The sequence below is a fragment of the Prunus avium genome, chromosome 2, assembly GCF_965620075.1.
Source record: "Prunus avium chromosome 2, drPruAviu1.hap1.1, whole genome shotgun sequence".
Classification (NCBI taxonomy): Eukaryota; Viridiplantae; Streptophyta; class Magnoliopsida; order Rosales; family Rosaceae; genus Prunus; species Prunus avium.
This window is the reverse complement of record NC_142285.1, coordinates 9442514-9455356: the sequence shown is the minus strand read 5'-3', so window position 1 is coordinate 9455356 and position 12843 is coordinate 9442514. Positions and strand designations below refer to the sequence as shown.

Below are 12843 nucleotides of genomic sequence, written 5' to 3'. Positions count from 1 at the left end.
GAGGGTCCTCGGAAGTCTGGGGAGGAACGGCAGCAGACTGGGAAGGCTCGGCATCCAGAGGGTCCTCCTCCCCCTCATAGTCCTCGATCATTTCTTCCGTTATGCCTTCGGGAAGGGGAGGAGGATCGGCGATGAAGTTGAGGTTGAGCTTCCGGCCGGGATTGTACCGCTTGAAACGGTAAACGAGGTCCGCCATCTCCGAGCCCACCTCCTTGTCCAGAAGTTTGGAGAACTCTGTGGATGATCGGTAGGTCCTCACCGCCTCCCGAACGGCAGCCTCAATCTCGCCGGCTTTGGCCCGCTCGGACTCCTCCAGCGCCACCTGCACCGCCACTTTCGCGGCCTCGGCGTCCTTCGCCGCCAACCCTGCCGCCTCTTTCGCGGCCTTGACCTGCCGTTCGGCAGCCTGCATGTCCAGCACCAGGTTGGCATGGTCCTGCAGTGCCTTGTTGGTATCGGCAACCCTGGCCTTGCCGTCCTCATATAGCTTCCTCGAGCGCTCGGCAGAGTTGAGGGCCCGCTTCATGCACAGCCACATGTCCATGGATGCCTGCGGAAAAAAAAAAAAAGGAAGAGTCATCAGTTAAGTAATGCAAGAAACGGAAATCAAAGTATAGGAAGAAAACGGAACTTACAGAAGCCTAGAGACGGAAGGCTCGCCCAGCCTCATCCCGAAGCTGCTTCTTCGAAAGCTCCTCTATCTCGGACAGTTCCATCTGCGAACCCAAGATCATGTGGTTCGCAAACTGAACCGTCTTCGACGGACAGGCTATCGTGACAGGCTCGGAAGTGGCGCCTTCATCCTCGGCAAACAGGGTCGCCCTCGGAGGCTTAGGGTGCCGAGCGCGTTTAGGCGTCGTCTCCCCCTCCAGGTCGACTGTAGTCTGCCTTTTCCCGGACACCTTCGAGGTCGCAGCCTCAGCGCCTTTACCGCCTTTATCCGAAGTTCGTGCTTGGTCAGAGGCGCCCTTGGCTCTCTACCTACCGATCTCACCATTAGGGCAACGCCCTCTCCTAGGACACGTGGCACGCTCCCAAACGACATTCACAGTCCCACATCGAAATTATCAACAAATGCACACCTCCCAAGGCCTATAAAAGGAGGCCAACTATCCCAAAGTGGAGGTAATTAGAACTAACGGCATACAAGCCTATTGATCTGTCAGTCAAACTTTCTATTCCCGAACTTACTTAAGCATCGGAGAGCCTTCGGCCGGTACCACACCGGTGCCTTGGGTCTTACCGAGCGTTCTCTCATTTTGCAGATCACGCTCCCTACCGAGGCCTCAAGCACACCGAAGGCGCAAAATTACTAAGTTGACCCTTAAAGTCAGAGAACCATTTTTTGGCGTCAACAAGGTTCCTAATCTTTCATTGATTGATTTTGATTCTTGGCTCCTTAAGAAATTAAAATCTCATAGAACCTTTCATAGTATTCCTTGGTCGTTGGTCTTCACAGTTTATCTCTGGTTTGTGTGGAAATGGAGTTGTAAGGTGGTCTTTGAGCAGAATTTTTCGACTCCTCCTAACTCTCGTCAAATAATTATGAATTATGCTATGGATTGGTTTACTGTTTGTAATCATACTCCTGATCTTGTTGTGAAGCACCTGGTACATTTGCATTGGACTGCTCCCAAGTGTGGAATCTGTAAAATCAATACTGATCGTAGCAGGAAAACTGAAACTGGTTGTATTGGTGCGGGTGGTATCTTGAGAAACTCCACTGGCAAGTGGTTAAATGGTTTTTCAGTGAATCTTGGTATTGGGACAATCCTAGAGGCTGAGCTGTGGGGTGTTTTTTGGGGCCTCAAGTTGGCCTGGGATATGGGCTACAGAATTGTGGAGGTGGAATGTGATGCTAGTTATGTGGTGGCCCTTCTTCAGAATGCCCCTATGTCTGATCATCCTCTCTTTAGTCTCCTAAACTGTTGTCACCTGAAGCTTCATGATGACTGGATTTGCTCTCTTACCCATGTCTATCATGAGCAAAATCGTGCTACTGATCTTTTGGCTGCTAAGAGCTACTACTTCCCTCTTGGACCCCATGTTTTTGCTTCAGAGCCTGCCTTTCTTTGTACTGTGCTTGCTGCTGATACTAGCAATGTGGCTACTCCTCGCTTAATTCCTTTGTAATTTTGTTTCCTTGTTTGGGCTTTAGCCCTCCTTAGCACCCAAAAAACAAAAAAAAATGTGAATGTCACTTGACATATCCCTCCATCCAGCTGTCCCCAGGATATATCCCACGGGTAATAATCACTGCTGTGCGCGCGTAGTCTGTGGGAATTAGTCAAGTCTAGATACTGAAGCTTCGGTAACTGATCATGTTCAAATATACTTTATAGTGTTTAAATATTTTCCAGTGATTTGCAATTAAAAAGAAGGAGATCTATAAGATAATAAATACTGGATGATATAGTTGTAAGGTTCTCACAATCATGTGCGTTTAAATCTTCAATAAATTATCGGGGGGGCCAGCTCTCCTACAGTATTTCAAATGTCAATGATGGCTCAAAATGGTAATTGTCTGGTTCGGAATGTCATCTGTAGGTGCTGTTGATTAAAACTTGTGGAAACAAAACAAAGATCTTCCATCATATGGTATTGTGGGATCGTGAGTTCCATGATAGGTAGAAGGAATTTTTTTATTAGGGTAATTTCTGGAATTGATATCTTCTTTGGTTTTCAGTATATTTCCTTGAGAGTACTAATGGGTTTTCAGTGTCTTTTATTTGATTTAGATCATCCGTTTGTTTTGATTGAATCAGCCAACATCTTTGGTTATTGTTGTAGGTGTTTTTAGCACAGCCAACAGTGAGGCTTCAGCAGGGCTGAAACCTAAATTATAGTATGGGTTCACCTGCACACAATGAGCAAAAGACCACCGTGAAGGGCACCGGTGCGGTACCGGCCAAACCCTCTCCGATGCCTAAGTTAGTGAACTCGTGATAGTTAATGTTCTGAGTGATTTTGTGAGAATAAGCTTACCCCTGGACATGCTTGAGGGGCATATTTATAGTGAGATGTCCGTATGGGTTCGTCGAGGACCCATGCTATTGCTGCAGGAGGTGTCTGACGTGCCTTTGGAATCCGTGCGGGACATTCCTCGATGGATTTGAGTCAGGCCTATGGGCGGTCATGGCGACCAACAGTAGTGGACTGTGGTAAGGTGTCAGGGCACACGTGGCAGAGAACGAATAGGATATTTTAGACTTGGTAGACATAGTAAATCGGGTAGGACATTTTTGGCATAGTAGATATAGTAAATCGGGTAGGACATTTTGGCATAGTAGATATAGTAAATTAGGTAGGACATTTTGACATAGTGAATTAGGTCGGCTATGATATATATCAACAGGAGTCCCCCAACTCTCTATTCAAGGGTCACGCCTTGGGTGGGGAGTTGCATCAGTCTTCGTACCGAGCTAATTCACATATAACTCCTGTCATGCCATGTTTGGTAGGAGTCCCCCAAGTCCCCAGCTAAGGCGAGGAACTACTTCTTTCTTCTTCTTCTATATATATATATATATTATAATTAATTTTTTTTTTTTTTGAAATGCTATATCATATATATGAATATGATATTGCCACCCATCCTTGTAATATTGTGAAATTGGTGGCCATCCTCACGTGCACTTTGACACATCCCATGCCCCACATATCCTTGTAATATTGTTTAACCCATATAATATTCTAAAGAATATTAATCATATAATATTGTGCACATGCATACCTCCCAGCTTTCCTAGAGAAAACCACTGCTGAGCACATAGGAAATTCGCACGCCCATTTGAATTTTTTGAAAAATTCTTCCAAAAAGGTTGGTGTGGTCCACGTGGCTTTTGCCGATTGGTGGGTTTGTAGGTGAGTTACTTTGCAGATTTGGAAATGACAGTCGTCTGTAGAAAGCGCAGAAGCCTTTTCTTCTTCGCATTTCTTCACTCTCCTCTGGTTCTTTGCCAGAGAGTGCGATTTCTGGAGATGGCGATTTTGGAAGGAAGTTACTTCTTGGGTTATTGAAAATTTTGGTAAGCTATTCCCCTCTTCTCCTGTTGGGTTTTTGTTCTTTGGAGTTTGTTTTTTATATTGCTCTAGGATGTCGGGATGTGGGAGTTCGGAGGACTGGTCAGCGTTCTCCGTTGAGCAGGGGGATGAAGGCAATATGGGTGTGGTTGAGCGAAGTGCAAATAGCGGAGAGACTTCGGCATCCAATGATGAGGTGGTGGATGGGTTACCGGTGATGGAGAGGCATAGTGTGAGGGTTGGATATGGGGTAGATGATGAGCCGAGCCGGTCAGGGAGTGGTGCCGAACTAATCCCATACGAGGGTAGTAACGCACTGAAAGTAGGGTGTTGGGCGTTGGACTATGGTGTAAATTATTACCCGAGTAGGCTTGGTGTGCCGTCGGACCCCGAGTTTTATATTGACAAAAACTGGTCAGCTGACCATTTTCCTAGCACCGTGAGGAGTGGGTAGCTGGACCGTATCCGGGAGCGTTATGGGGTTCCACATAATGTTGAGATTAGGTTGCCTCAGGAGGGTGAAAAGCCTAGTTGTCCGCCCCCGGGGTACGTTACATTGTATACAGATATGTTTGGGCAAGGGGTTAGACTCCCGTTGAAGGCTTGTCTCCAAAGTTGGTTATGTGTTCTTGGTGTAGCGCCGCACCAATTGAATCCGAATGCGTACGGGGTCATGCTATCTTTGTACGTGTTGTGGATGGAAATGAACGGCACCGAGCCGACTATAAAGGAACTCCAACACTGTCTGATTCTGAAAAGGAGTCCCAAGCAGGTCGGCTTTTGCTATCTTCAAAGTGCCGTGGGAAAAATAGTGGGAGATCGACCCTCGTACCCAAAGCATTGGAAACAACATTGGTTTTTTGTGTCGGGGGCATGGGAGTTTTTGGAAGGGGGTCGAACACCGACCTGTAGCGTTGCTCGCTGTTTTAGGGAACTAGGTCGGGTCCTTCTTCTCTTGGTCCCTTCTTGTGCTCTATTTTTTAGCCATACATATATAGTACTGCCACTAACTTCTTCTTTTTGTTGTTTGGCTGTTGTTGCAGTTGAGTGGGATAGGCCGGTGGTCTTAACAGACGACGAGAAAGTCGGTGTTGATCGGGTACTTGGACTTAGTACCAGGCAGGGGTCTGTTAATAGCATTCTGACTCCCCTGAGGTTAGCAAACGCGGGTCTGATTCCGAGGACAGGTGATTGTGTAGTTCCTTGTGCTTGCTGACTTATTATATCCATAATTTTTTTTTTTTTTTTAACCGACTTGTTGATGAGTGAACAGGAATGGGTGCGGCTGAAGAGCAAGCTGAACTCCAAGCTCGGCTGAAGAATAGGGCTCTCAAAAAAACCAGAGTAGCTAGCCGAGCAGAAACACCTAAGGGGTTGGTTTCGCCGGAAGATGGTGAGGATAGGTCTACTCGGGAGGGGCTTCGCCGATCCGAACGAGTTGCGGAGATACAAACCGAGAAAAGAGGTGCTGAGGGGCAAGGGAGCAGGGCCGAGAAACAAGTCGAAACCGTCGGAGATTCGGCTAGGGGAAACAAAAGGCGTGCAACTAGGGCTGGCTCGGGTGAGTCCACCGAGCCAGATGCTACTAGTGTCGGGCGGGCCACCTTATCTGCTTTTCATGCAGCTGTGAAAAAAGCAATCCCTTACGATCAAGTTGAGCAGTTGTTTGCATCAGATGAGAATAATTATGTGGGTAAAACCTCAGCTGCTCTAGAGGATCACCTTCGGGTACGTACAATATATTTATGTGTATATATTTTTTGACGAGATATTGGCGTCAGTAACATTCTGTTTTTGGTAACCTGTTTTCCAGCTGGCTGTGAAGCATTTTCTGGCAGCCGAGCAGGTGAAGAAGCACCGAGAGTGGGATCTGAGGAGACTGGAGGAGTTGAAAGGGCACCAGACTCGGATGCAGGAGAAGATAGACTCACAAGCGATCTTACTGAGGCAACAGAAGAAAGAGGTGGATGAAGCTCGGGCCCTTCGCGGTTTGTATGAAGCCGAGCAGCGAAAGAGTTATGATTTGGGAAAACTAGCGGAACTTCTAAGGGCGGATAAGGCCGGTCTGTCCCGGGACTTGGAGGTGGAGCGTAAACTCCGAGTCGAGTTAGAGGAAAAGCAAGTGGCGATGCGGCGTGCTGTGAGAGGTCCAGTCAAGGCCTTCAAAGAGTCGGATGCCTACACGGAGAAGCTGGCAGAGGCAAGAGCTGCTGGTTATGCCGAATTCATTGAGCTGGTGGCGGCAAAGTATCCGGATTTGGACTTAAGTTGTTTGGATGAGGGGGAGTCTGATGCGGAGGAGGCTGAGCCGAGCCGGGAGATTGTCGTAGAAGTTGGTCGTACCAATTCTCCTAAGCTTGGTTTGAAGTAGGCAGGGTCACATGCCGCAATGTCGCAGGGCGCTGGAGATGGGATCGAGGGTCGATCTGACCTGGTGCGGGTACATCCACGTCGAGCCATTTTTTGCACCTACAAATGTTTTAGCTACTAGGATCTTAGTCGGCTCGTCTTGACAATGTTCTCAACTTGTTTAGCTTGTTTTAATTTTTGGGCTTAAATTTAAATTGGTTTTTAAGTTTTTACTTGTTTACTTACGAATGTTTGATATATTAAGTGTTTTCGTATAAGACGTTTCAAGTGTGTGATGTTTGAAGTGTAAGCAGAGCCGACCAGGATGTGTCTGAATGGGAAAAGACTAAAAACAAACACACTGCAATTAATTTAGAAAGGGAAAAACAGATAGGTTCACCCGAGATCCCACCCCCTGACTGGGTAGTTCACTGTCGTCGGGGGTAAGTTCGGTGAGTTATAGAAATTAGAGACATCCGACCCGGACCACCAAGGGTCGGGTAGGTGGGGTGATGTTTTCTAGTTGATGGTGAGCCCCCAGTTTAATCATGGGAAATATTGTCTAAGGTGTTCGGCATTCCATGAATGTGGTAGTGCCTTGCCGTTCATCTGGGCGAGCCGATAGGTTCCAGGTCGGGCAACATCAGTTACTGCATAAGGGCCTTCCCAATTGGCCCCTAGTGTACCCGCGGTTGGGTCTCGAGTACCAGGAAGAACCTTTCGCAAGACCAAGTCCCCAGGTCGGAAGTTCCTCTCTCTCACATTTTGATTGTAGAAACGGGTAGTGCGCTGTTGGTAGGCGGCGAGATGGAGAATTGATTGCAGTCTTCGTTCTTCGAGGAGGTCCAAGCTTAGGTTCTGCTCAATCCCGCTCTGCTCGGGTGCGAAATGCTCTACTCGTCGGGTGGGTTGCCCTACCTCGATTGGGATGACTGCTTCGGACCCGAAGGATAATGAGTAGGGGGTTTCGCCTGTGGATGATCGTTGGGTGCAACGGTATGCCCATAAGACTTCGGGGAGTAGCTCGGGCCAATTCCCCTTCTTGGCTCCCAACTTTTTCTTTATGGTACGTTTGATAATTTTGTTCACTGCCTCCACCTGTCCGTTAGCTTGTGGGTGAGCTAGTGAAGAAAAACGGAGGTTGATATTCAAACCAGAGCAGAAGGCTTTGAATTTCGCGTTGTCGAACTGCCTTCCATTATCGGTGATAATCGAGTGTGGTATGCCGAAACGGCAAATCAAGTTCTTCCATACGAAGCTCTGCACTTGAGTGGTCGTGATGGTTGCCAAGGGCTCTGCCTCCGCCCATTTGGTAAAATAGTCTACTGCACGATAGCAAATTTCGTCTGCCCTTTTCCGGTTGGCATTGGCCCAATCAAATCCAGTCCCCACTGTGCAAATGGCCAGGGGCCTGTCATGGTGGTGAGCCTCTCAGGCGGTTGGTGTGGGATGGTAGCGAAGAGTTGGCAAGGTTTGCAAGATTGCACAAGTCGTTTGGCGTCATTGTTCATTGTGGGCCAGAAATATCCCCTACGTAATATCTTGGTGGTCAGGGATATTGCTGCAGAATGGTCACCGCAAATCCCCTCGTGGGCCTCTTGTATAAGTTCTCGCCCCTGGTCGAGAGTTATGCATTTTAGGAGTGGCTGAGAGAATCCTCTCTTGTACAGGCGATCTTCCAACATGGTGTATCTTGTGGCCCGGAGCTTCAAGCGTCGGGCTTCGGCCTTGTCAGTCGGCAGAGTACCGTTGGTTAGGAAGTCGCGAATCGGAGTCATCCAGTCGGGTCCCTGGTCGAGCATACTCACCTCTTGCTCCGCTCGGTCGATGCTCCTTTCTGCGAGGAACTCAATTGGCACGACCCGTTTTATCTCTGATGCTGCAGCTGAGGCTAACTTGGCAAGAGAATCAGCTCGGCTGTTCTTCGAGCGGGGGATTTGGCTTAGCTCGTATGTCTGAAATTGTGATAGCAGGTCCCTTGTTTTTGCCACATATGCGATCATGGTATCATCCCGAGCTTGATATTCCTCGTTCACCTGGTTGACCACAAGTTGTGAGTCGCTCCGTACCTGGATTTTTTTGGCGCCAAGCTCCTTGGCGAGGCGAAGGCCGGCTATCAAGGCCTCGTATTCTGCCTCATTATTGGATGCCCGAAACCCAAATCGGAGCGCATATTCGACTTCCGCGGCATGAGGGGAGATGAGTACCAGGCCAGCTCCGCAACCTTGTGAATTGGAGGCCCCATCCACGTATAGGATCCAGTGGTTGTTGGCCTCTTCAATAGGGTCGGGCAATGGAGTATTTGTCCCTTGTATGGATGGTGCCAGGGTGAATTCTGAGATGAAATCTGCCATGGCTTGTGCCTTGATGGTTGTTCTGGGTCGATACTCAATGTCGAATTCACCGAGCTCTATTGCCCACTTAACTAGCCTACCTGATGTTTCAGGTTTTTGTAAAACTTGTTGAAGTGGCTGATCTGTCAGAATTTGGATCGGGTGGGCTTGGAAATATGGTCGGAGTTTTCTCGCCGAGACGACCAGGGCTAGTGCCAGTTTCTCTATGTCTGGGTATCGTGCTTCTGCATCAAGGAGTGCTCGGCTGACGTAGTATACAGGGCGTTGTGTGCCATTGTCGTCTCTTGTGAGGACCGAGTTGATTGCCGATAAAGAGGCTGATACGTACAACGATAGCGTGTCACCTGTTTCTGGTTTTGAGAGGATGGGTGCGCTGCCCATGTGTTCTCGTAGGTTGTTAAACGCAGCGGTGCAGCTCTCTGTCCATATTATTTCTTTCCCACTCCCTCTCAGAGCTTTGAAGAAAGGGAGACACCGATCTGTGGATTTAGAAATGAAACGGTTCAACGAGGCGATTCTACCTGTTAAACTTTGGACCTCCTTGCGAGTTCTGGGAGGGGTCATGTCGATGAGCGCTTGTATCTTTTCAGGATTGGCCTCTATACCCCGATGACTGACCATAAATCCTAAGAACTTACCCGACCCGAAGCCAAATGCACACTTGGTCGGGTATCTTTTCAGGATTGGCCTCTATATTCCGTAGTGTCGCAAGATATTGAAGGTGGCAATCAAATCAGTGGTATGGTGTTCTGCTCTAATGCTTTTGACTAGCATGTCGTCCACATACACCTCCATGCTTTTGCCAATTTGTTCTGAAAACATGCGATTCACGAGGCGCTGGTATGTGGCTCCTGCATTTTTTAGGCCAAATGGCATCACCTGATAACAGTAGGTACCTCGATCGGTGATGAATGAGGTGCTCTCCTGGTCGTCTGGGTGCATGTGGATTTGGTTGTAGCCTGAGTAGGCATCCATGAAGCTTAGCAGCTCGTCCAGCCGTGGCGTCGACCAATTGGTCGATTCGAGGTAGTGGGAAGCTATCCTTAGGGCATGCCTTGTTGAGGTCTGTGAAGTCGACGCACATTCTCCACTTTCCTTCGGTCTTCCTGACCATCACTACATTAGACAACCACTTAGGGTATTTTACTTCACGGATAAATCCATTCTTCTTAAGCCTATCAACCTCATCCTTCATTGCCTTGTATCTCGTTGTGTCATAGCTCCGTCGCTTCTGCTTTATCGGCTTGTGGTGAGGGTCAATGCTGAGGCGGTGTGTGATTATCTCTGGGTTTATGCCAGTCATGTCCTCGTGGGTCCACGCAAATACGTCTAAGTTGGCTTTTAGAAATTTGACAAGAGATTCTCGAATCACGGCCGGTATCCTTGTGCCAATCTGGAGAAATCGCTCTGGGTGATCAGGGTAGACAGTTAGTTTCTCTAACTCCTCCACTGGCTTTGGATTTACGGGGTCGATCCCCTCTCTTGGGTCGAGCTCTGATGTTTCGGCAGGTGCCGGGTAGGCGAGGCCGCTGGTTAACGAGAAAGTCTCTCCATACACCTTGGATTTTAGTTTTACTGATGACGCGTAACATGTCCGGGCCGTGCTCTGACTTCCCCGAACGCAGCCGACCCCCCCTGGTGTTGGAAACTTAAGCATGAGGCACCTGTGGCTAACCGTGGCGTCCAAACCTACCAAGGCTGGTCGCCCCAGTATCACATTGTAGGAGGTAGGGCAATCTACCACGACAAAGCTGGTGGTGGTGCTAGCACGTCGGGGGTGTGTTCCTATAGACAAGGTGAGGTGCATATGGCCGAGAGGTTGCACATGTCCTCCCCCGAAAGCTACTAGGGGTGAGCATCGTCGGTCAAGCAGATCTCGGCTGATGCCAAGCAGGTTGAACACATTGAGGAATATGATGTTAACTGAGCTCCCTCCATCGACGAAGACCCTAGCGATCTCGCACTGGGCTATTTCAGCAGTGATGACTAGGGGATCGGTGTGTGGGAAGTGGAGACCAGATTGGTCCTCCTCAGTGAATGATACAGGTTCGCACGTTATCCTAGACATCTTTGGGGGGCGCCCAGTTGTGCCCACTGACATAACTTCGGTTGGGACCCTTATGGCGGTTCGTGCATAGCTCTTGATGGCTCGATTGGAGTCTCCTGCCAATGTAGGTCCTCCCGAGATGGTGGCGATTGTCATCCTGGTCGCTGCTGGTGGAGGGTCTGCTTCCTGCGATGTGACTGGCTCCGTTGGAACAGCCCTACCAGCAACGTACTGTTGTAGCCTACCTCGCCTGATGAGTGCCTCAATTTCCTCCTTAAGCTGATAACAATCGTCAGTATGGTGGTCGTGGTCCCGGTGGTATCTACAATACTTGCTTTCGTCCCTTCTCCCCCGGTACGGGTGCTTACTCCTCCTGGGCGTGGGGAGCTCCTCCGCTATCACGGCAAAGATTTCTCCTTTTGTCCTGTTGAGAGGGGTGTAGTTAGTATACCGGTTGTGCTTCTCTGGCCGACCTTCTCGTCGCTTCGCTCCTCCATCGTAATCTTTCCTTTTAGCTAGGCGATCATAATGGCGATACCCGGGTCTAGCCTCTTCATTTGTAGCCCTTGATCCTGCCGAGGCCTTTCGGGCTAGGTTAAGCTGTTCAGCTCGGGAATAGCTGGTTGCTTCGCGAAGGAGATCTTTGTATGTCTCGGGCGGATTTCTAGTTAGCGAGAAGAAAAAGTCTCCTCCTTGGAGTCCTCCCATTAAGGCGTTATGAGCTGTCGCCTCGTCACACCCCTCGCACCTGGCGTATTCATTGTTGAATCGGGTGATGTAGTCCCGAAGCGTTTCATCTGGTCGCTGCTTAACTGCAGACAAGTCATTGGGGGTGTATAATCGGGTGGACATGATCATGTAACGCTCCAAGAATACCTTCCTGAGCTCGGCGAATGAGCCGATGGATTCGGGGGTCAACCTCTTGAACCAACTGGTGGCAGATCCCTTAAAAAATTTGTTATTCACTAAATGGCATCGTTCTAGCATGATATGTTTGAAACCCTCTACGCACTTGCCATTTGTTTCATAATTCTCTAGTTGAGGGACTTGCATGATCCAAAGAATTGTATCAAGCATGAATTAGACTTGTATAACCATATAATGTGAGCTTTGAGCCTTGTGCTTCAATTCATGAGTGTTATACACATATTCTTACTTTTCTTGTCATCTGAGTTGTTGTTTGATCTCATTATTCATTGATTTGGTTGAGCACTTAAAAGTTACTCATTCTTGTGCAATTTGATTACATGACATTTGAGAAATGATATTAAGGCCCTCTTTGGACCGTTTGTGCCTTTCAAGCTAACCCTATGCATGCTTAAGCATGATTTTCCATTGTTAACCACCTTGAGCCTATATGTATGCCTTTTCTTTCAAGTAACCAGTTATTACTTCTAGCCTTAGCCTGAAAAACAAGAATTTACCTTTCTAAGGAACTCGTGAGCTTTAATTCAGATGTGTTTTTCATGCTAAGTTTGGGAAGGGTTTTTACTTTCAAAAAAAAAAAAAAAAAAAAGAGTACTTCACTAAAAGGGTGAAAGAAAAGAGAAAAGTTGTGGTTAAGTGGCAATGGTCTCAAATTCAATTCCATGTTTCTTGGTTGTTCGAATGGAAGGAAGGAGTGTGAATCATAATTAGTGGAGGTATAAGGCTTTGTGGTCTTTTTGATCACCAAAAAATGAGTGAAAATCTCAAGCGTGATGTTTCAAAGTCTTTTAGTCAACGATTATATGCTCTTACATTGTGAGTTCCTTGGACTTTGTTGTATCCATATCCTTCATTTCTTACTCACCTTACACCCTTAGCCCCATTACAACCTATAATAAAGACCTAAATTGATCCTAGATGTCATGTGGTTGATTTGCACACATTTTTCAGCTTTTAAGTGTTTAGCATCCTTCTTGAGATCATATTCATGCATGTTTTTCATCTTGCTAATTTTGAGTTAAGTCCCTTATGGTTTAACTCTATTCTCATATTTACTATTGAGTGATGCATTGTAACCCTCTTCCGAGTGATTCATTTGTGAGAGGACAACTTTGGTGAGATTTGAAGTTACATTTGTGCTTG

The 12843-nt window shown here is 47.7% G+C and overlaps 1 protein-coding gene across 1 annotated transcript; it reads left to right on the top strand.

Annotated features, from left to right (window-relative positions):
* The first annotated feature begins 411 nt into the window (after window positions 1–411).
* Window positions 412–6567, top strand: LOC148296429 (uncharacterized). The gene is made up of 4 exons (XM_088248099.1): window positions 412–4961; window positions 5067–5210; window positions 5297–5751; window positions 5849–6567. Exons 1-4 carry the CDS (start codon window positions 4592–4594, stop codon window positions 6392–6394), a joined length of 1515 nt encoding a protein of 504 aa, XP_088104225.1. The 5' UTR covers window positions 412–4591; the 3' UTR covers window positions 6395–6567.
* The last annotated feature ends 6276 nt before the right edge of the window (window positions 6568–12843 follow it).